The 21,431-nt window shown below is 52.1% G+C and overlaps 9 protein-coding genes across 9 annotated transcripts; 4 read left to right on the top strand and 5 right to left on the bottom strand.

Annotated features, from left to right (window-relative positions):
* Positions 1-78: 78 nt before the first annotated feature.
* Positions 79-3,809, top strand: BX661DRAFT_203159 (fungal-specific transcription factor domain-containing protein). Its single transcript, XM_051538522.1, has 3 exons — positions 79-452; positions 795-1,576; positions 1,900-3,809. The coding sequence occupies exons 1-3, from the start codon at positions 387-389 to the stop codon at positions 3,761-3,763; spliced, it is 2,712 nt and encodes a 903-aa protein (XP_051394660.1). The 5' UTR covers positions 79-386; the 3' UTR covers positions 3,764-3,809.
* Positions 3,810-4,673, bottom strand: BX661DRAFT_176895 (uncharacterized protein). Its single transcript, XM_051534509.1, has one exon. The coding sequence runs from the start codon at positions 4,629-4,631 to the stop codon at positions 3,855-3,857; it is 777 nt and encodes a 258-aa protein (XP_051394659.1). The 5' UTR covers positions 4,632-4,673; the 3' UTR covers positions 3,810-3,854.
* On the bottom strand, positions 4,674-5,316 carry BX661DRAFT_176894 (glycosyl transferase). The gene has a single exon (XM_051534508.1). The coding sequence runs from the start codon at positions 5,226-5,228 to the stop codon at positions 4,731-4,733; it is 498 nt and encodes a 165-aa protein (XP_051394658.1). The 5' UTR covers positions 5,229-5,316; the 3' UTR covers positions 4,674-4,730.
* Positions 5,317-6,568, bottom strand: BX661DRAFT_176893 (uncharacterized protein). Its single transcript, XM_051534507.1, has one exon. The coding sequence runs from the start codon at positions 6,476-6,478 to the stop codon at positions 5,357-5,359; it is 1,122 nt and encodes a 373-aa protein (XP_051394657.1). The 5' UTR covers positions 6,479-6,568; the 3' UTR covers positions 5,317-5,356.
* Positions 6,569-8,360: 1,792 nt separating this feature from the next.
* BX661DRAFT_135011 (ribosomal L29e protein family-domain-containing protein) lies at positions 8,361-8,543 on the top strand (the record flags this gene model as incomplete). The annotated part of the gene is made up of 1 exon (XM_051532647.1): positions 8,361-8,543. A coding segment is annotated over one exon (183 nt), but the record flags the coding sequence as incomplete, so codon positions are not given.
* Positions 8,544-8,784: 241 nt separating this feature from the next.
* Positions 8,785-13,127, bottom strand: BX661DRAFT_176888 (fungal-specific transcription factor domain-containing protein). Its single transcript, XM_051534506.1, has one exon. The coding sequence runs from the start codon at positions 12,735-12,737 to the stop codon at positions 8,829-8,831; it is 3,909 nt and encodes a 1,302-aa protein (XP_051394655.1). The 5' UTR covers positions 12,738-13,127; the 3' UTR covers positions 8,785-8,828.
* A 2,362-nt stretch (positions 13,128-15,489) lies between these two features.
* BX661DRAFT_176887 (ketol-acid reductoisomerase mitochondrial precursor) lies at positions 15,490-17,306 on the bottom strand. Its single transcript, XM_051534505.1, has 2 exons — positions 17,051-17,306; positions 15,490-16,700 (listed from the first exon to the last, which is right to left on the bottom strand). Exons 1-2 carry the CDS (start codon positions 17,183-17,185, stop codon positions 15,630-15,632), a joined length of 1,206 nt encoding a protein of 401 aa, XP_051394654.1. The 5' UTR covers positions 17,186-17,306; the 3' UTR covers positions 15,490-15,629.
* Positions 17,307-18,268: 962 nt separating this feature from the next.
* On the top strand, positions 18,269-19,147 carry BX661DRAFT_139775 (small subunit of acetolactate synthase-domain-containing protein; the record flags this gene model as incomplete). The annotated part of the gene is made up of 1 exon (XM_051532807.1): positions 18,269-19,147. One exon carries the CDS (start codon positions 18,269-18,271, stop codon positions 19,145-19,147), a length of 879 nt encoding a protein of 292 aa, XP_051394653.1.
* Positions 19,148-19,393: 246 nt separating this feature from the next.
* On the top strand, positions 19,394-20,691 carry BX661DRAFT_192936 (small subunit of acetolactate synthase-domain-containing protein; the record flags this gene model as incomplete). Its single annotated transcript, XM_051537740.1, has 2 exons — positions 19,394-19,409; positions 19,847-20,691. 2 exons carry the CDS (start codon positions 19,394-19,396, stop codon positions 20,689-20,691), a joined length of 861 nt encoding a protein of 286 aa, XP_051394652.1.
* Positions 20,692-21,431: the final 740 nt, after the last annotated feature.

Below are 21,431 nucleotides of genomic sequence, written 5' to 3'. Positions count from 1 at the left end.
GTCAAATGGCCCGCATCCGCCAGACACCAAAAAAATTAAAATGAAGCTTGTCAAAATATTTATTCATCCAAGTCCCACTTTGGTTTTTATTTTTTTAACGCTTCATTGTGCGCGATTTTTTTTATTTCTTTATAAACTAGAATATATTTTCTCTTTGAATTCAACGGTCGTTCATTTGCAGCACAAGCCATATGTTTTTTTGTTGAAGAATACTCCCCTTTTTTCTTTGCTTTTTTCTGCTACTGTGTATTTTTTATCACCAGCGAGCGGCTTGCTACTTCCTCAGTGCTCTGTGCCTTTTATCATTTTAATTTATTTACTCTCTCAATACAACCCAGACACTTTTATTGTTTTATATTTCTCTCAAATCTCATTTCATTTGTAAAATGCCAGAGACCAGCGACAGTGGCGACCAAATGGACACAAACGACGCAAACGGTAGTGGAACTACCGTAACGACACAGCAAACCACGGCAACAAAAAAGACGCCGATAAAGTGCCAAGCATGCACAAGCTGTCGGCAGAAAAAAATACGCTGCGACGGGAACAAGCCAACATGCTCAGCGTGCCTGCGCAGTGTCGGCGAGTGCCTTTATGTGCCGTCGAGACGGCGGGGCCGCCCGGCGCGCGCCCACAGGGAGTATGAGCGCCCATACGCTAATCCACTGCCAATTCTACCAAGACAACAGCTGAGGCTTGCTCCAGCGCCGACGTCCACAGGCGAGCACCACCACCACCACCACCACCAGCAGCAGCAGCCAGCGCGGGTTCTTCCGACACTGCCACATTTGCAGCCGTCACAGGCCGGGCAGGGCACAATGCCGCCACCGGCGCCTACAGCGCCCACTACGAGAACAGCAGCTGTTGCAATCAGAGCACCTCTGCCGCCCATTCTCCCCCCACCACCACTACACCCACATGGCCATAGCCAGCAGCACGAGCGGCTCAAAAGGCAGGGCCAAACTCAGAGCATTGCACCTCTCGGCAGTATCCTTGCTGCGGCGTTATTCCCTGGCAGCCCGCACTCAGTCTCCGAGGACGACGTCGGCCATTCGGGGCATCGGTCTTCGGGGAGCGAAAGCCCTTTGCCTCTGCATGTGCGGCCACCGGCGTTTCTCGTTCCAGGCGGTGATCGCGGCGGCCACCAGACAATGGCGCAGGCCACGCCGCTGGTAATTCCGAGACCCAACCAGATGATCTCGTCGGGAATTATCGGTAGCAGCAGCTACATGGACCCGAATATAGTCGAGTTCTTCCACTACTTTAACGCCTTGTTCCCCATTGTGCACTGGCCGTCGTTCAAGGAGGCCTATGATGACGGGACGGTGCCGAATTACCTCATTCTGGCTATCAGAGCACTGTCCAAGCGCTATTCGAAGCAGCCGTCGGTGGTACTGTCTGGTCAGTTGTATGCTGCTGGCCAGGACTTGGCTGCTATTGCTACGTCGCTGGCGGAGGTGGCTACAAGGGAGGATCCCAACACGTATTTGATTCAGACGTGGACTATTCTGTCAATGTTTGAGTTTGGCATGGGCCGGATGAAGCAGGCTGCAGATCGCCGTGAACTGGCTGTAAGGTAAGCGCAACACAGATATATGAAATATGTGTGTATGGAAAACTTGATGAGTTTTTGGCATTGAAACATGTCTGGCGCTATGTGTGCTCTGTGCGTGTGAATTTTTAATTTCCTTTTGTTTGCTTAGTGACACATTGGAAAATGCAGGGTGTTTTTTTGTTTTCTGGTGATAAGCCGTATTAAGCAAGGTGGGGGATGCTCGTCATCTGCGCAACTGACCCCAGCATTCCAACTTAAATGCGATTATCGGTTGATCTTGCAAGCCATCAAGATGAATATTAACTCACGTTATCTTCGTTCAATGAACAAAAACAAACCTATAGGCTCGCGTACCAGTTGGAACTAAGTCACATCGAGGTCCGCGCAGGACAACGGCGCGCGCGATCCCTCATAGTAGCAGAGAACTGCCGGCGTGTCTGGTGGACGCTCTTTTACGCCGACCGCTACTTTTCGCTGGTTTCAAGCGACCCTGAAATCAGCCCAGCTATCCACGAGTCCACCTATCGAGTGGGTTTCCCGCGCGCCATGCGCGAGGCATCGCCGCCGCCATTCCAACAGCAGCAGCCGTTGCCAGGCGGGTCCAACCGAGACGTTGAGTTTCCGCGGTACATGGACCACGACGTAATTCTCTGGTTCCAATCAGCCATCCCGCTGTCCCTTCTCATGGGCCATTTGGCACACCAATGTCGGGCAGCCGAGCAGCTGTTCCGCAATGGCCTAGCGGAGCGGCCGGCCGACCGCCTATGGGAGGACGGCGAGTGGCTTGCAGCACTGGGCGAGTTCACCAAGAGCTTCCTGGTAATCGACGCCGAGATATCACAGTGGCGTCAACAGCTCAACGCTGCCACGGCCATGTCTCTGTCGCCGCCGGACAGCCCCGTGGACAATGGCTCCGGCCTTGACCAGTCCCATAGCACGCGCGACGTCACGTTATTCCACCGCGAACTGCAGTACCACGGGCTGGTGATCATCCACCAATGCCTTGCACTCTACGCCTACGAGAAACTGCGCGCCAGCCTCAGCACCCTGGCATCCGCCTGTACCTCGCTGCTGTGGCTGGAGAGTACGGCGACACAGGCGTGGAAAAAAGTCGTGAGGTCGGCGGATATTATTCGCGTCAGAACGAATGCCCGCGCCACCGAGCTTGCCAACGCCAGGGCGTCGGCCTCCGGAACTATGGCCAATGGGGCTGCGCCTGAGCCCGAATGGGAGCTTTGCGCCCCGCATATGCCCTTTTTGCTCTACTTGTCTGCCAAAGTGCATGTGTGCCAGTATCATTGGCAGAAGATTGCGTTGGCACGCACGAGGGCGGATTCCTTGGAGAGGAAGCAGATGCAGAGGTCGAGGGTGAATGGAGGCAATACTATGGTGGAGCCGCAGCTGACCCCGGCTTTTGTGCGGCCATTTAGCCAGCCGCCTTCAGCCACGGACACGCCGGGGGCTTTAGCGCGTGCTGACTACTGGTCCACCAACGCCAATGCGCCTTCCCCATCCAAGCACCAGCAGCAGCAGCAGCAGCGGCAGTCAGTGGTGCCTGGTAATGGATCTGGGCACTCTGCAGGGTCCATCAATGTCAATCTGTCTGAAGCCACAGGCCATGTGGTTGCCGCGGGTACCCCTGTGATGACCACCTCGGGTGCCGCCGCTCTGGCTGCTGCCCAAGCGGCAGCAGCAGCAGGCAGCAATAAGAGCAACAGCAGCCGGCACACCACACCCCAGCGCAGCCGCGGGGGCTCCACAACCCACCTCCACACACTAAGTGACTCTGACGGCATGGACGAAACAACACTATCAGCAACAATACCAAAGACCCACATAGAAAACGTATCCGGTAAAAAAACATCGGATACTAATAACAAGAGCAACAACAGCAGCAACCCGATGTCACCGAGACGGACAACTGGGGACTATACAGATGGTGGGTTCCGTATGAACATTGATGGTATTGATGATGGTGAGGGCAATGATAGTGTGGATGAAGAGAGTATTGAGGTCAAGCTGGCGCGCAGAGTGGCTAGTTCGCAGGAGCGATTGGAGCTGTTGTTGCGTTTACTGAGTGTCTGTCAGGAGTATTGGGCGGACCATGATTATGTACAGATGCTCCGTGATATGCTCAGTTGGCCGGATGAATGGACCACATCGATGCAGATGCTTGAGCGGCTGCTTTTGGAACTTCGCATAGACTGAGCCTAAAAAAATTCTTAAATTAAAAATAAAAGGACACAAAATCAACATATATATTCTAGAAAAAAATGAAAACGCTTTTTTTTCTTCTTTCTTACGGATTGACGTTGGTTGTCGTCCATGAGTTATCACTGCGACGCGTATATATTCTGCGTGTTGACTGGCCCAAATTCACAATATCAACATGGTCAATGTCGATGAAAACCAGGGCATAATTGCGCCTTGCAGTCTCCTCGCATCTATCGCGCACCAGGGAATCCTCAATCCTCTCCAGGTTCTTTGGATAAAGGGAGTCATCCAGCGCCCTCGCCCTCCCAGGCGCCGGCCATGAGTACCAAGCCTGTATACCGGGCGAATGGTGCAAGAACGCCTGCTCACGCACAAACTCCGGATCAACAACCACAGGAGGAACAGGATCCCCCGCCACATCCTTGCGGTTGTCTTGTCTGCTGGGCCACACTCGATGCTCCAGGTCCAGAGTCAGGGTTGAATACAGGGGGTTCTCTGGATGAAACAACAGATGCGCCCTGCCGCTACACCTAATCTGCGCCTGTGCGCGCGGCAGCCAGCAGACTAATTGCGTATCGGGCGTGTTTAGGAATTCTTGGACTTTATTGCTTTGTGCGTGGGTGCAGAGGGTCAGGATATCTGAGGTCCAGGTGTTCTGCTGGTCTGTTGCTGAGGTTTTAAGGAACCCGTCGCCGAGGAAGCCCCTAGGGGAGACCATACGAACGGATGGGCGGCCGTTGAGATCGACCGTAGAGAGCGCGATGGGAGGGAAATGCTCGGTCGCCGGAGGGTTTTCAATATTGAGGTTGCGCACAAACTCCTTTTTCCATTCAGGGTCGCGACTGCAAGACAAGTAAACCATTGTTATTTAGCACTGTACTTGACAGAATTATAAAAACAAAAGGTGAATAAGTAAAAAAGAAAAAGAAAAAGAAAGAAATGGCATGCAAAAGTCGGAGAATTAAATTGTCTCTTCATCGAGGATTTCTCCAATTGGTCTCGGGTCAGCATGCGGGTAAGGTGCCAAGCCAGCAAACCCGCCCTCCTCCACCACCTTATGTAATAATTCAACCTCAGTGACCAACAAATACCCGCCGTGTGCCAGCTCCTCAGCGATCTCCGCCTGGTGTGCGTCCATCAGGTCATGATTGGGCACAACAATAGTTGGTTTACCAGCATGCAGCGCCTCGAGAATACACCCAGTGCCCGCATGGCTAATGATCAAGTCAGCATTGTCCACGTATTGTTGCGGCCACCGGGTGTAGTCGAAATGTTCGATGCTCAGGCCTAATGTCTCGGGCACGCGTGATGGTGGGTTGAAGGATTTGGAGCTGCTGCCGTATTGCACTACGAGCCGCCGGAACCCGCGCGAGGAGAGGGCGCGCAGGAAGGCGGGTGTGCTGATGACGCCGATGAGCTGGTCAAACCCGGTGGATCCCACTGTCACGTAGGCCAGCATTGAGTGTATTGAAAGAACTGGAATGCAACTGTGAGGTGGCAAAATTCAAAATTCAAAATGGACAAAAAAGAATAAAAAAGAAGTGAAAGCAACAATTCAATGTTTATTTTCCATTATTTTCCTGGTCATCAGATGCTGCCCAGCTCGACAGTGTCCATCAGCGATCTGGTGGCAGAGCCCAGGCCAATCTCTGCACGCTCTAGCTGCAGGCATGCAACCTGCGCCTGGCTCTCAGCCTTCAACACCGCCCACCCGGCATGCACCAGGTCAAAGGCTGAGCGCCTCGCAGTCGCCGAAGCTTCCAGAATGCGCCTGCTTTGCTCACGCACCTGGCCGCGCATCGCCAGCCACTCGGCAGCCTCAGGCATGCGCGAGATGAACAGATCAGTGCCATGCGCAAACAGCGGCAGTTCCAGCTCAGGCAGGTGCATTTGTTGCTGCTGCTGCTGAATGGGAGGCGGCGGAGGCTGCTGCTGCAGAGACTGCTGCTGGGCTGGCCCCACATGGCTGGCATCTGGAGACAGTGTCCGTGACGCATGGCCCGTGTCGTACCGTGATCCGCTCTTGGGCGTGCGCGACAACCGGCGGTACCCGCGCGACGAGTACCCGGCGCTGCGATACGGCGACTCCGGAAGCTGCAGTGGCGGCGGCGGTGGTGGCGGCGGATTGGTCGAATCGGTCACATCCAAGCCAGTGCGCGGCGACCGCGACGCATACCGCGGCGAGTGCGCATAATGGCGGCGGCGCTCTTCCTCGTCGCGCGGCTGCACAACTGCTGCTCGTGAGCGTGACCGTGACCGCGACCGCGACCGGCGCCTCGGCGTAGGGCTGCGCGCCCGGTCGCCATGGTACCGGTCGGACCGGCCCGCGTAGTGCCGCCTGTCCGAGCGGTATGCATCGCGCGGTGGCTCGGGGCTGCGCGCCGCGTACCTGCCCTCCGAGTATCGCGACGCGTACGCTGTCGAGCGGCTGTAGGGCTCGCGCGTGCGGCGGTCTGCGTAGTCGTCGCGATGGTCCCTGCGGTCCGTGTAGTCGTCGCGGTGGTCTCGGCGGTCCGCGTAGTCATTGCGGTGGTCGCGGTACGTTGCGCGTCGCGGCTCGGGATCGTGCGTGGCTGTGGACGCAGCACGGTACAAGCGGCTGCGGCTGCAACTGCGGGTGCGTTCCCTGGCACTGCGTCGCTGCGGCACTTCCAGGGCAGCGGGCTTTTCCATTCCCTCAATGTGCTCGCCCTCCTCAATGTCATCCATATCAACGTTAGTTGTTGTTGTGCCACCGACGCTCTCAGCCACTACCACCGCCGTAGCAGGAGCAAAAGTAGGAGCAGGAGCAGGAGCAGGAGCAGAACCAGAACCAGATATCGTCAGGCGTGCGGCCGAGCGGCTCCTCTCGCGCGCACCATCGGCTGCGCCGCGCACTCGCAAGCGCAGCTCCTCAATGGCGCGCTCCTTATCGACATCCCGACGCCCAGGCTGATCATCCAGTCTCTCCTCTGCGCGGCGCCGATACCGGGGCTCGCGCTCATACCTGCGGTCATACCGCGGCCGCGACGGCTCCGCATACCGTCCAGGCCGATATGACGTACTCCCGCGGTACTCGGGCTCGTCCCCGCCACTGCGATACCGCAAATCTGTGTACCCACCCGCCCGCCGGCTATACTCGCGGGACCGTGATCGTGACCGCGATCGTGCAGTACGTCGGGCACTTTGTGCTTGATCCCCACCACCATTATCGCCGTTGTCTGAGCCGCCGCCACGACGGCTGCCGGCCCAACCAGGGGAGCGCCCGCGACTTGGGCGCCGTTCGCTTGAAGGTTCAGATGCTTTTGATGTTGCTTCTTGTGCTGCGGCGCTCCATTCAGTGCCTATGGGTGATTCTGCGCGTGGCTGTCGCTCACACCGAGGCGTCTTGCTGGTGCTGTTGCGTGTTGTGTTGCTATTGTCTTCTGCAGCTACAGCTGTGGATTTAACCTCGAGCGAGATCTCCTCGCCCACCTGACCAACGTCAAAATCCGCTTCACCTTCTTCGCTCATTATAAACCTTTTCAGTTGCTTTTTAATAGTACAAGACAAAATTATTATTTATTTTTATTCCAAAATTGAGAAAAGCAAAAATTAAAGTTCAAATTGCAAATAGCAAATAGCAAATAAAATCAAATATGCAAAAGTGCAATAATTCAAATACACGTGATATCCATAGGCTACAAATCATTCTTTTCCAAGCCATTTCACATTTCGCACACGAAACAAGCACTTGCCCTCTCGAATCGAAAAAAACACTTTGATATTCGTGCCAATGCGCATCCTGTTCCCTCTTTCCCACATTTTCTGATAAGTCTTATTAACAGAGTACGGTACAGGTAAAGAAAAATACATGGATACATAAAATCAAACTGAATCCATTCCGTGCGTTTATGTTTTCGGGCAGAGGCAGAGCATTAGTAGCGTAGGAACAGATAGGAGGGGTGGAATATACACAGCAGGAATAAAGGCGCGCATTTTGCATCCATTGCCTGGGGTCCAACATTGGCAGAATCCATTAGAGCAGAGGGAAGGGGTTGCGTACAGTGATAAGTGGCCGTTTGTGCGAATTTTGAATCTCAATTCACAAGCCGAAAATTTGAATTTCCATTTTTAAAATGGGCCCAGATTGGACACATTGGTGCGAATTCAGGCAGCTATACGCTTGTGCTCTCTTATCCTCTGGTATAGAGGACATGCGGAGAGAGGATTTTTACCTGTTTTCTGTTGGCCAGAGACTGGGATTAAGCACAACAATAATAGGGTTATTGCTTTGCGAGCCTCGCTTTCAATTGGCAAGAAAAACAGCAAAATACGCAGGGCAGCAGCAGAAACATACAGCAACCTCAATACTATAGCGTACACAGAACAATGCCAGCGCGCAGGTTGACTTATGAGAGGCCAGGTCTTGGTTCTTAATCGCCGCAATCTTGAAGGAGTCAATTCATCTTTCCCCTCTCCTTTTTATCCAAGCTCGACACGCGCTTTCCAGCCACAGCCAAAGAGACCTTTCCCACAGCAGTCTATACATATCATCAGATCGCGATTTCCTTCAACAGAACACTAACAAACCACCAACTGTCGTAACTATTTTAACATTTTTGTAGTCGAAATGTCGAAGTCCAAGAACCACACGAACCACAACCAGAACAAGAAGGCTCACCGTAACGGTATCAAGAAGCCTAAGACTCACCGTCACCCTTCCCTTAAGGGCGTTGACTCTAAGTTCCTGCGCAACCAGCGTTTCGCCAAGCGCGGTACTTTCCTGGCTGTTGCCAAGAAGAGAGCCGCTGCCGCCGCCGCTGCCAAGGCCAAGACCGAGTAAATAAATAACCCAATATATTTATAACCCAGTTTTTGTCTTTTGCTTATTTTTAAAAAGCGCAAAATGGAATAATACAGTTTTCTTGTGGTTCCAAAAAAAGTGATTTTGAAATTATTATTATCCAGTTTCGATCTTCTATCTTAAATTTCAGATCTCAGATCAGATCCCGGACCACCACATAACATCACATTACACCAATTGAAAAGCATCATTTATTCTATCAATGTTTTGCATGTTATTTTTGTATTTTGGCTTTTAACTGTCTACCACGCGCATCATGCCCTTAACCAAGGACACATAGTCGGTGCTGGAGAACGCGGTCTGGTGCGTCTCCAAGAACCGCACAATATCCGCCAGATCAAGATACGCCCGCGCCATATTGTCGTCCTGCCGCTCATCAGTCCACCACTCAATGTTGTCCACATGCACCTTGGCCGCCATGATGAGCGCGTACGGCAATGTGCGCCGGAACGATGAGAACACCGACAATGTGACTCCATGAAACTTGGCCTCTTGCGCCTTGATCCGCTCCTGAAATACATTGCGCAGGCGTCTTGCTGCCTGCTGCTGCTGTGTTGGCCGCTCCGCCCCATTGCCATTGCCACCACCACTATTCTTCCCACCACTCTCCTCCCCCCGCGCGGGATCACTATCGGCACCACCATCCACATCCATCATATTCGAAGGCGAGGACAAGGACGAGGACCTCTCTGGCAAAGTATTGCTGTCAGCCAGAGGCCGGTGCTCGCGGATCAGAGGATTGGGACCTGTCGTCGACAAGCTGCCTATTCCCGAATGCGCCTGCTGCTGCTGCTGCGAGCAGTCTGCGACTCTTTTGATCCCAGCAAGCGTCAATACCCAGTGCGGCACACCAGGAAACTCGCCACGCAAGATCCTAGACACCTGCTGCGCCGCTGTCGTCGTGCGCAGCCACAATTCCTTAACATATTGATCAAAAGCCGCAAGCAGCTGATTGTCCTCCTGTCGCCGCTTATCTGGCTCCGACAGGGAGCTGGAAAACTCATAATGGATCTGGAAAACCATGCGGTACAGGTGGATGTTTAGCACGGAGTAGAGTACCAGCATGTTGAGCTGGTGCAAATGCGGGATCTCGATTCCGGGCACATAGGCTTCGCGGTCCAAGACTGGATCAGTGCTGTGCTTGAGTTTTTGTGGCGACGCCGCGGACTCGGAATTAATGCCCGCTTTTGTTGTGTGTAGAGGGGAGGAGGGCGCCCGCCGTCCATTCGCTGTGTTGGTAGTGTCATTGGTAGCGGCAGCGGCAGCCGGGTTCTGCGGCGGGGCGGCAGCCAGGCGCTGCAGGATATTCTGGCGCACCATTTCGAAAATGCGCTCGACACGCTCGACGTTTGCCTGCAGTGTCTTCATTTTATGCGGCCATGAGATCTGCATGAACATTGGTATGTAGTCGTTGCCGTAGGGCGACCGCGGACGAAACAAGCTCCCCATGTCTGCCAAAAACGCCACCAGATGGCTCATCGAGAATCCATACTCGATTTCGCACATCAAGTATAGGTTGTCCGCCTTCCGCGCTACCATCTCCTGGCCCAGCGACAGCTTATTCAGATCGTCGCCGAGCTCCGCCCGCGTGTATCCCTCGCGTAGATACCGCGGCACGCGCGCCGGTGCCTGGTACGTGAACTCGGGCTGGTCCCAGTCGCGGGCACTGCATGGGAAGTGGACAAACATCCGCGCCTCATTGACCATCGTCGGCAGCCGCTCGGCAATCGAGCAAAACCGCTCATTCGTGAATAAGGTCCACCATAACCGGCGCCGCAGCTCGGCCTCCAGGGGGCTCAGTGCCTGAGCCAGGGGCATGTGCTGGCCCGAAAAGTCACCTGGAATCAGCGCCAGGTCATCACGATGGGTGGTCCCGCACTTGGTCGGCTCAAAAATACCAAAATGCATTTTAGTGGCGATAGTACGGGACGGCGCGTCAATAACGTGGTACTCCATTAGTTGTGCTAGCCGCGTCGCCTTGCACCAATACATGGATGCTTCCTGCCACCGCGGCGTACCGAAAATATACAACGACAGCAGCGCCAGCCCCTGCACAACCTCGGCGCTCGGCCGGTTCAATGCAGAAGACAAGGTCATATGCGCTTTGCTCGCAAAGTACTCCTCCTCGATCAGCACTTCGGACTCTGAAAGCACGTGTGTATGCAGCAATGTGCGCGCTGCCAGTGCGCGCAGCGCAAACCATACAAAGTGGTTGATAGAGCCATCGGAGATCTGCCGCAGAAACGTCGGCTTGTGGATTATTGGGCATTGCGGGTGGATGTAGCTAAAATAGTTGTGCACAGCTTTGTCTGCAAGCTCGACGCAACGCTCGATGCGCAATAGGGTCTCATGGATAAAAGACCCATTCAGTGTACCATCGCTGATACTGTTGCTGCCATTACTGCCGTTTATACCATTTCTGTTGCTGTTGCTGTCCGCGGAAATATCACCTTGGTTCGAATCTATTGATGCCACGGCCTCGGCAGCAGCCTCCCTGGCATGCTCCAGTGCTTCCTGGCTCGCATACGAAATGCTCTTGGTTACATACGACAGGTGATCCAATGAGCTTTGCACGCTGGCAGAGTCAGAGTCATGTTTGGTCATCGCAATGGCAACGTTGCCGAGCGTAAAAGACAGCGCGTCCTTCTCTGTAGCCAGCGGCAGCCGCCCGGAGTTGCCGCCGCTGGTGGCCGGGGGTGCTGCTGCCGACTGGCTCTGGCCTTGGCGTTGTGGCTGGTTTGAGCCCTGCTGAAACTGACTCTGGAATTGTGCCTGGCGCTGCCTGTGGTTCGCGCCCTGAGAAACATCATCCTGGCTATCGTTCTGCACGTTGCTGGGAATTTGTTGGTTCTGACTCTGGTACTGTTGCAACAGCGGCGGCACCGGTGGCGGCACAGTCAGCGGCATAAAATGCTGCACAAACTCTGTGAAGAACAGCCCATCGGCAGGCGCGCCAGCGGACAGCAAGTTTGGCGGTCTGGGCGACAAACCCTGGCGCACGCCCTGGTAGTCTGTTTCGACACCGGGTGTCGTCGTCATGTCAGGTTGGCTAAGACCCAAGACCCCACTGGTGCCATAGTTGTTTGGCACAGAGAGCAGTGGTGCTGCAGCCATTGTTGGTGTCATCGAGAAGGACATGGCGTGCATGCGCGCATCGTCCATGCTGGTCCGCTGCGGAGGAGGCTGCTGCTGCTGCATCGGGTCATGCAAAAGTACATTCGAGACCGGCTCGCGCGTCGATACCGGGAATGTGCCAAAATAGTCGTTCCCGTGTGTTTCTGTCGCCGCCGACCGCACATATCCAGAGAACAGCGCCCGTTGTGTATTGTCAATGACCCCGAGATCCAAAAACGAGGAGGTTCCGGCAGACTGTAGGGGCTGCTGAGAGTAGCTGTACATGCCGACTGGGCGCATTCCCTGTAACGGCAAGGCCGCTGTCGGCGAGGATAACGAGTGGCTGTGGTCGGCCGTCGGCGTAGCCTGTGAGATTCCAGAATTGAGCGGCGCCAAAGTCACATTCACAGCGGACCCGGCCTGTGGCGCAGAGCTCCCGGCAGAGAGGTTGACTGCTGGCAGCCCCGACTGCCACTGGCCAAAGTACGCGTGCATCGAGTGCTGCTGCTGCTGCTGACTCCCCGAGAAAACGACGCCAGGCGACAGGTACGGATCCTTTAACTGGCTTTGTGTGGCCGATGATGGCGTAAAGTAGGGCATTGTCGACTGCTGAATTGTCACCTTGGGTGGTCGGCCGCGCTTCTTTTGTGCCAGGTAAGTGCACCCCATCCCACGGCTGGTGCAGTTCCCACAGGCTGGCTGCACGCCGTCACAGCGCACCTTTTTGCGCCGGCAGCTCGCACACGCCTGGTTAACTCGCGCTGCCGCTGCGGCTGATACTGCTGATACTGCTGACGTCCGCGGTGACATTGACACCTCAGGCGAAGCCTCGACCTCACCATAGTCCATTGCAAACGACTCTAGCGCGGTGTTGCCCATTGTTGGAGTCAGTGGCAAGTCGATCTGTGCGTCAAAGTACATCTGGTGCTGCTGCTGCTGCTGCTGTTGCTGAGGGTTCTCGTTCTGCCGGTGCGAGCGAGGCGACCCACCAAAAGAACCTACCTCTGCTGAGGGCTCGGGTCTGCTCATTTTCTTGTATGACTGGGCGTGGTTATTTTTTGGACGCCTGTCGGTAACACAAAAAACTGTGCAATTGCTTTTTGTTGAAATAAGTCCTGAATGGGCAATTCCACTTTTGTGCTGATTCGAAGGTACTCTAATGTCAGAGCTGTGGGTGTCAGGTGCTACTGCCTCGGTATTCGTAGTCGCCTTTGTCGTTATTGTTGTCGTCGCTGTTGCTATTGTTGTCGGTATGCGTTGAGAAGTGTTGAGGCGACAGGCGTGTAGAGGCGGGGTACCCGCGATAGCGGTTTGGAGTTGGTATAAAGAAGAAAAATATGTGTTGTAAGAAGAAGAGTGACCGAAGGAGTAAGGAAATCTTTGAAAAAGCAGTGAAGGGGGATTAAAAGTGGATGAAGGCGGTTGGAAGAATAAAGAAGAAAAGCCGTGCTGATGGCAATTTGCTCTAGTGGCCACTGCAAAATCCAAATCTGAGCGCGGTGCCACTAGTGAGAGCGGTGGTGGTGGTGGTGGTGGTTGCAAGCATACCAACGGTGGCTGTAGCGGTGGTAGAGGTAGCGACGAGGGAGTAGACGCGTGCCAAAACCCACTAATGCGACAGTTATCATCAGCTCTATGGGAATTGCTCCCTGAAGAAAAAAATGATGTTTCTTCCAAGTGCTCGCTGCAGTTGCCAATCCTGTTTTCAAAAAGTACGCTGGGGAAAACAATGGCTGATTTTGCTGCTCCTGTTGGGCTGTTTCGATAAATGAGCCCGCCGTTGCCATTATTGGTGCCATCCATAAGTGTGGCCGTCAGAATCTGACTCTGCTGCTGCCGGTTTTCCTTAGTCCTAGAATCAAGATATGGCGTTTTCGCCTCTGATTTTGCGTCTATCACTAATAATGGTTTGCCGAAATTCATTGTATTTGGGGAGTGTATGATTTTGTTTGTCCCTTGACTGGTTGTGCTTATTCTTGTTCGCTTGCTTGCCATCTTTTTTAATTTTTTTTTGGAAAATCCTGATGTTCTATTCTTATTCTTTTGATTGACTGCGCTAAAGGCACGGTAGAATGGACAATGAGGGACTAGATGTATTGTGCGCTGCAGCCGATTATTATTGTTTGGACCTATTGTGACTAAATCTGGCCAAGGTCAATTAAAAAATATAATAATTGAGAGATTCGGAAAGTAAAATGATAGACAAAAAAGGCGACTAAGAAAAAGAGAAATTTTGTATGTAAAAAGAATATGAGTGTGAAATTAAGTGAAATATTGGCAGACTGACAGACAAGCAAGCGACGGAGCTACAATATGTATAAATGAACGCACTGCCACCAAAAACCCTATTATTTAAGTTGAATGTAAGGCTGTTATTAATGTGTGTAAGCTATATGCTATAAGTGGGGTTGACTTTGAACCAGACAAAACAGAGAGAAGTCACATCAAATAAAGGGTCAAGATATAACAATTACCAACAATATCTATCCAATCCGATAAAAATTATATTAAAAAAAGACGAATAGCAAAAAACTCTAAAATTTTCTATTACAAAGTGAAAACTACAGAATAAAGAAGGTTGAAAGTTTTTCGGCTTTAGATATACGGTCAACGCCGCCCAGCCTTTCTTTAGACTACATTCATTCCTCTTATCGAAAGGATTTGACTATGCAAGAGCATTTTCTCCGGCTAAAATATAAATATTTACCGGCTAAAGTCTCAAAAGAAACATGCCATTTTCTTATTTGACGTTCCAAACAGAATATTTCTTAAAATGTTTATATTTGAAGGGCTTAACAAGGCTTTTTTTACACACATGGAAATTTATACGTGTAGCTTTATTTGGCAAATACATGTGCGTACTTGTAAACACACGTCCTTATTTGTGTATGCAAATTATATACTTTGTTTGTTTGTGAGTTTTAATTTGTTATCCGGCGGAGTATACAGTTGCCGGATGAATAACCCGCGTTGTTTACATTCAAATTAAACATCTTCCGGATCATAAAGCCATTGTTCTCCCCCGAAATATACCCAACATGATAATATCTAACTTGATTTCTCATTTTATCTCCGGCATGCCAAAGTAGAAAAGAAAAAAGAAAACAAACTATATACTCCGGGCCAATTGCGGGTATCGTTGAAAAATTAATATCTATGAAAAAGCCAACTATTCCAACTATTCCATTCCAAAAAAGCATCATTGCATTTCTTGTTACAAAACCTGCTTCCATATGCAAGCCTCAACTGACAAAAAACAAAATAAATACAATTAAAAATGAATGAAACTGGGTCTTATCAAGCATCTACACAGCAAAAGGAAAAGCAAAAAAAAATTCCCCCACTGAATTTTGCTGCTGCTGCTACTAGTGGACTCATTTGCTAAGTCACATGTATTAATGCATGTGTATATGAGAAATCAATGCATAGTTGCTTAAAACTTGTAAATTTAATAAGGCAAATCATTAAAAAAAAGCATTTATGTTGAGCGTGATATTTATTTCTTTTACATTTTCGCCACTTTTTTCTTGCTGTTGTCGATCGCATTTCCAACAAGCCAAATTGTTCTTATCAGAATACTCCATCTATTCCAGTTTATTAATTCATAACCTGTTTTATTTTTCTGGATTGAGCACAATGTATTTTTTTTGAAAATAAAAACCGGGTGGAAAAATATTTTTCTATTGTGAAATAACTCGTTATTACTGTCGTTGTCCCCCTGTCAAAAAAAACCAACCAATTTTTTTCTTACAGGATTTCTTATTGAAGCATGGTCCCAATCTAAAAATAAACAAAAATGATTTATGGAAAAAATGTAAATAGAAAATAGAAAATACTGAAAACACGTGAAAGAAAATTTAAACTGAGAAACGGCGCAAGTTCGATATTTTTAAAGCAAGGTCCTCACAAGAGAGAACTTATTTACTTGTTGTTCTCGGGGCGGAGGCTGCGGACAGTCTCACCGGCGCGCCAGATCTCGGACTCGCGGATTTCCTTGAGCTCAACCTCGAGGGACTCACGGTAGTCAGCCTGGGAGTTCTTATCCAGAGCGCGCTTGCACTCGGAGCCGTTACGGACGGACTCGTACAGGTCCTTGAAAACGGGGAGGGAGGCGTCGTAGAACTTCTGGTGCCAGTCAAGGGCACCGCGCTGGGCGGTAACCGAGCAGTTAGCGTACATCCAGTCCATGCCCTTGGCGCCGATCAGGGGGATCAGCGACTGGGTGGCCTCCTCGACGGTCTCGTTGAAAGCCTCCGAGGGAGAGTGACCGGCAGCGCGCAGCACGTCGTACTGGGCACGGAACAGGCCGTTGATGGCACCCATGAGGACACCGCGCTCACCGAAGAGATCGGAGTTGACCTCCTTCTCGAAAGTAGTCTCGTACAGGTAGCCGGAGCCGATGGCAACACCAAGGGCAACGACGCGCTCGTGGGCATGGCCGGAGACGTCCTGGAAGACGGCGATCGAGGAGTTCAGGCCCTTGCCCTCGAGGAAGAGGGTGCGCAGGGTGGCGCCAGAGCCCTTGGGGGCGCACAGGACAACGTCAACGCCCTCGGGGGCGGTGACGTGAGTCTGGTCCTTGTATGTGATGGCAAAGCCGTGGCTGAAGTACAGAGTCTTGCCAGGGGTGATGAAGGGCTTGACAGTGGGCCACAGGTCGCGCTGGGCGGCATCAGAAAGCAGGTTGAAGACAATGTTACCCTTGTCGGCGGCCTCCTCAATAGTGAAGAGGTTCTTGCCGGGAACCCAACCCTCGGCGACGGCCTTCTCCCATGAGCGGCCACCCTTGCGAACACCGACAATGACATTCAGGCCGTTGTCACGGAGGTTGAGGCCCTGGCCGTGGCCCTGAGGACCGTAGCCGAGGACGGCGATGGTGTCGTTCTTGAAGTAGTCAAGGAGCTTGTCCTTGGGCCAGTCGGAGCGTTCGTAGACCTTCTCTTCGCTGCCGCCAAAGTTCAGGGTCTTGACACCACGGGTCTGCTGGAAGCCCTATTGATTAAAATGGATCAGATCAGATTGGGAAAATGATTAGTTGCATAATCACGGGAATTGTTTTTTTGCGGCTGCACGCGCGATCGCATTACCATTTTTGGGCAGATCAAAGTTGCATGTGCCCACACTGTTATAGATTTGCAAAAAGCGAGAAGAAAAGCCCCAGCACCCAAAAAAGGAAAGGGCGAAGGCGAAAGTGGAAATCCAGGCTCAGGACCAGCAGCCAGTAGCTGTTTGACAGCTGCAATATCCTTTTTGCGGGTGGAAAAATGGCGGCGAGAACAATGATAATAGAAAAAGTAAACATTTCTTGTTTCCGTCGCCAGAAAAACAAAAAATAAACTTACCGAGATCGAGACAGCGGGAGCAGCGGCGCGGGAAGCGAAACGAGGGGCAGCGCCCAGGATGCGGGAGGCAAGGGGAGTGCGGACGGCCGAAGAGGCAGAGCGAGCAAGAGCGCGGACAGCAGTGCGAGAAGCCATGTTTAGCAAGTCTTGTGTGTGTTGTGTGTGGAAAAAAGAAAAAAAGTAAACTTTATGTGTACAGAGAGAAAAGAAAAAGAGGGGTTTTGTTGAAGTTTTGTTATTCAAAATGTTGTGCAGAAGCAGAATTGAGAGGGAAAGGTTTAGAGGCAGGATGGTCTGGGCTTTATTTATACCAGTGGCGGTGGGGTTGTGGATAATTATTTAGCCACCATTTTCAGAGAGGCACGGAAAAATCGTTTCGCCGGACTAGCAATAAAAAAGAAGATTGATTGGACATTGCGCATTTTACGCACTACACTTTTTTATTAGAAATTGGTTTCTGCCTCGGCCAACTTTTTTTTTTTCCTTTGCCCCCTGCTCTGGGGGCAGAAGATCGCGGGCAGCGGAAGAAAAGTGTGACAGCAGCGATGAGTGTGATACGAAAAAGCAAGGCGAAAAAACAGTCCCTCACACATAATTGCTGTTGACTCACTTTTGTTGTCCTGTTCGCAATGCAGGTTGTGATTGGCTGGCAACCTTCCGAATACGCAAGCAAGCAAGAAAGCAAGCTTTTTTCCTGCGCCTAAATTTGCTGGCTCTCCAGCGGAGAGGTAGAAAAAAGCACAGAGCAGAGCAGAGCCGATTTTTTTGCTTTCTGGCTTGGATTTCAGGGCACAGGCCAGAACAGTAGCAGCAGCGAGCACTACTGCTTGCGTGCCCCGCGTAGCGTGTTCTTCCGAAAAGAGAGCAAAGAGCTTTCCGCCCGCGATATCTCAAGTGGAATTGGGCATTTTTATCTGCACCTGCGCTGCACGTAGTGCAGGGGGATTAGTGATTAGTGGGCACGGCCGTTTGTCTAGTCAGCTATCTTGATTTTATTTTTGCTTTTTTTTGTTGCTGTCGCACGCATTTCCCTCTTCCTGCTCTTCCTTGCACATGCAACCCTGCCTCGTCTTTTTCGCAATCATTTTTCTTGTTCGGCCCCACTAAAACAAACTACATAAATAAATTCTCTTCTGTATTATCTTCTTAACAACCGCTTTCAACATGCTTATTGCTCGTCGCATTCTCCTTGCCAAGGCGGCAGCAGCAGCATCGGCAATGACACCGTTGCGCCTGGCGTCGCAGGCCAGAGCCAGCATTGCAGGCACAGGCGCGGCCAGGCACTACGGCCGGCAGCCGAACACATCGACGGCGGACGCAGTGAGCAACATCATCTACAAGACGCCGACAGCGCAAAAGACATCCCGCCACTGCCACGTCCTCAACTGCTTTATGGAAGACGAGCCCGGAATCCTGACGCGGGCAACCGGAATCATGGCGGCACGCGGCTACAACATTGACAGCGTGGTGGTCAGCCGTACGGAGATCCCAGGGCTGAGCCGGATGACCATTGTGGTTAAGGGCGAGCAGGCGGTGGTTCAGCAGGCGCGCAAGCAGCTGGAGGACCTGCCACAGGTCTGGGCGGTGGTTGATCTCAGCGAGGCCAAGGCTGTTGAGCGCGAGATCCTGCTGATCAAGCTGTCCACCTTGGGCGCCGATCATGCGGTGAACAGCGAGAACACCCGCACGCCGCGCCAGCCGCTGTCGCCCCAGGTTGTGCACCGCCGCGAGCGCGAGCTCATCGTCGACCAGAATGCCGAGACCGACCCGGCCGCTAACGCAGCGTGGGCGCCCCACGTCAAGGTCGTTGAGAGCAGCCGCCGTCTGGCGTATATCCGCAATCTGGCGAATATGTTTGGCGCCAAGGTCGTTGATGTTGGCGCTGATTGCTGCATCGTTGAGCTGTGCGCAAAGTCGGAGCGCGTCGATGCCTTTATGAAGCTTGCAGAGCCGTTTGGTATCCTTGAGGCTGCGCGGTCGGGCCGCATGGCTATGTCGCGCACGGCCAAGCTGTCGCTGTACGAAGAGCAGGCCGCCGATGAGGCCGAGGCTGAAAGTGATGCCGCGCCCGATCTCTCTCACCTGCCGCCAGGCTAATCTCCCCCCTTTCTCGCCCAGCTTGCCTGGTGCTTACCCACCACCCTCACGTGAATCATTTCGATGTTACAGCTTTTGGTCCTCAATAAAAAATGAAAAAGCGATATTTTTGCACAGACCAGCATTATTGATTGCATCGCAAGCCCTTTTCAAACAGGCGGGAAAACCATTTACCGGCTGCGTTGGGTGAGTCATCGACAAAAAAATATGAATTTTTATTGTTGGCCTAGAATTGTTTTTGCGGACATGAGGGCAGGGACGCGTAAAAGAAGGGAAAACGGGTGCGCGAGACTGGGCGCTTGGAGAGAATCGAGGTTAGGTGTGTGCCCAAGGCATGAGCAGCTTGACAGCTGGCATTATTTTTTTGATGCCAGAATTTGGCTGGCAACAATGAATGCATTTATTTCGCCAGTCAGTCTAATTATGCCTCTCCTCTTCTGTTTTGCCAGAAGCCAAGGTGAAGATTTTTGATCCGACATTTCGTTTCCGCGGCCTTTTCCTCTTCTTCTCTTTCTGTTTTCTGCTTTCGATCCTGTCTATTTTTATTTGTAAATTTTATTTCAAGCATTCTTCTCCAACGCCCCCCGCTACTACTAGTTACAAAAAGAAAAACACACCTTGCTATTTTTTTCTCCTTGACAATGTTTGAGCGCATTCTAGTCCAAAACAGAGCCTTAGTTAGGGCCTCCTCCTCGCTAGTTTCCCGGGCCATGAGCTCGACCGCCGGCAGCACCGCAGCAAAGGACGGCGGCGCCAACTGTGGCAAGGTCAACGAGAGCTCGACCACGGCAATGGAGTACAAGCAACAGCACCCCCGCCAGCTGCGTCGCCTGCCCCGGGTGGACGCCGGGCCATCCGCAGCCGAACAGGCCGTAAGCAACATCCTGTACAACACACCCATTGCGCCCAAGCTGCAGACCGAGAGGCATATTCTGGACTGCCTGGCACAAGACGAGCCCGGAGTGCTCTCTCGGGTCACGGGAGTTATGGCGGCGCGTGGATTCAACATTGACACTTTGGTGGCCAGCAAAACCGAGGTTCCGGGGCTCAGCCGCATGACCCTGGTGCTCAAGGGCCCAGCGATCGTCATGGAGCAGGCAAAGAAGCAGCTCGAGGACCTGGTCCCCATTTGGGCTGTCCTGGACTACAGCCATACTCGGATTATCGAGCGCGAGTCACTATTGGTCAAGGTCAGCATTGTTACGCCCGAGGATATTGAGATGGGTGGTACCCTGAGCGACCGCGCCTTCTTGGACTCGCAGGATAGGCTGTCTGCTCTGCGGCAGTACGCTGATTTGTTCAAGGGCGAGATTCTGGATGTCGCGCAGAACACCGCGGTGGTTTCGCTAAACGCCAAGGGCGACCGCATCGACGCCTTCCTGAAGCTAGTCAGGCCGTTTGGTATCCTGGAGGCTGTGAGATCCGGCATCATGGCTATGCCGCGCTCGGGCGACGTCACTATGTTTGAGAGCGAGCAGAGCGCCCCTCAGGTTTCTATCAACCACGATAACGCCCCTGATCTCTCCAACCTTCCTCCCAGCTAAGCTCGGAAAGTAAAGTTCATTTAGCTCTTTTTTTTAAAAAAAAATGAAGTGAATGGAGTGGCTAAGGCACACTGGCTTCGAGCAGGAAAAATGGCTGCCCTCCACGCAGCAATGACTACAATTATGTGTGTGCATTTATGCTACAGCGCTCTCTTTTTCTTTCTTTTTTGCTTGCTTTCCACCCGGCCAGTACAAATGAAGTACAAATAGGACTGCTATTTTTTATACAGTAGGCACAATTTCCCGCACTGTCCACCTTCGCAAAAAGAAAGAGAAATTGATACTGCTCAGTGAGTCACCTCAAAATGAGTCAAAAAAGACGGAGCACGGAACCAAGAAGCATATCCCACTAATGAAAAAAAGAAAAAGTTATCGCCCTCCCTCACACACCAACCAGTGCACATGCCTTCTGTTTATTTTTATTCACGCAAAAGGAGAAAGGAAGGATTACCACTGCAGTTTCTAAGACTGCGAAAATATCTCCCGATTTCCGCCCTGCCCTTTTGTCCACACAAGGAAAGGGGATTAAAAAATGCACCATCTCCAAGTGTGTGTGATTTGGCTGGCCTGCCTGCCTTCAGCAAATCCAATCCAATCCGACCGGCGGGCGGGAAATGCCAGTGATTCAATTTGACAGGCCGAGACTCCCCGCACTCGCTCGCTCGCAAAATCTGGCCTGAACGAGGCGGAATAACGTTATCCCATTTGGCCAGAGCAAAAAGAGAGAGAGAAAGAGAGAG

This window comes from Kickxella alabastrina (assembly GCF_025024165.1).
Source record: "Kickxella alabastrina strain RSA 675 chromosome Unknown BX661scaffold_2, whole genome shotgun sequence".
In the NCBI taxonomy this organism is placed as follows: domain Eukaryota; kingdom Fungi; phylum Kickxellomycota; class Kickxellomycetes; order Kickxellales; family Kickxellaceae; genus Kickxella; species Kickxella alabastrina.
The sequence above is the reverse complement of the archived record's forward strand: the minus strand, read 5'-3'. Positions and strand labels throughout refer to the sequence as shown.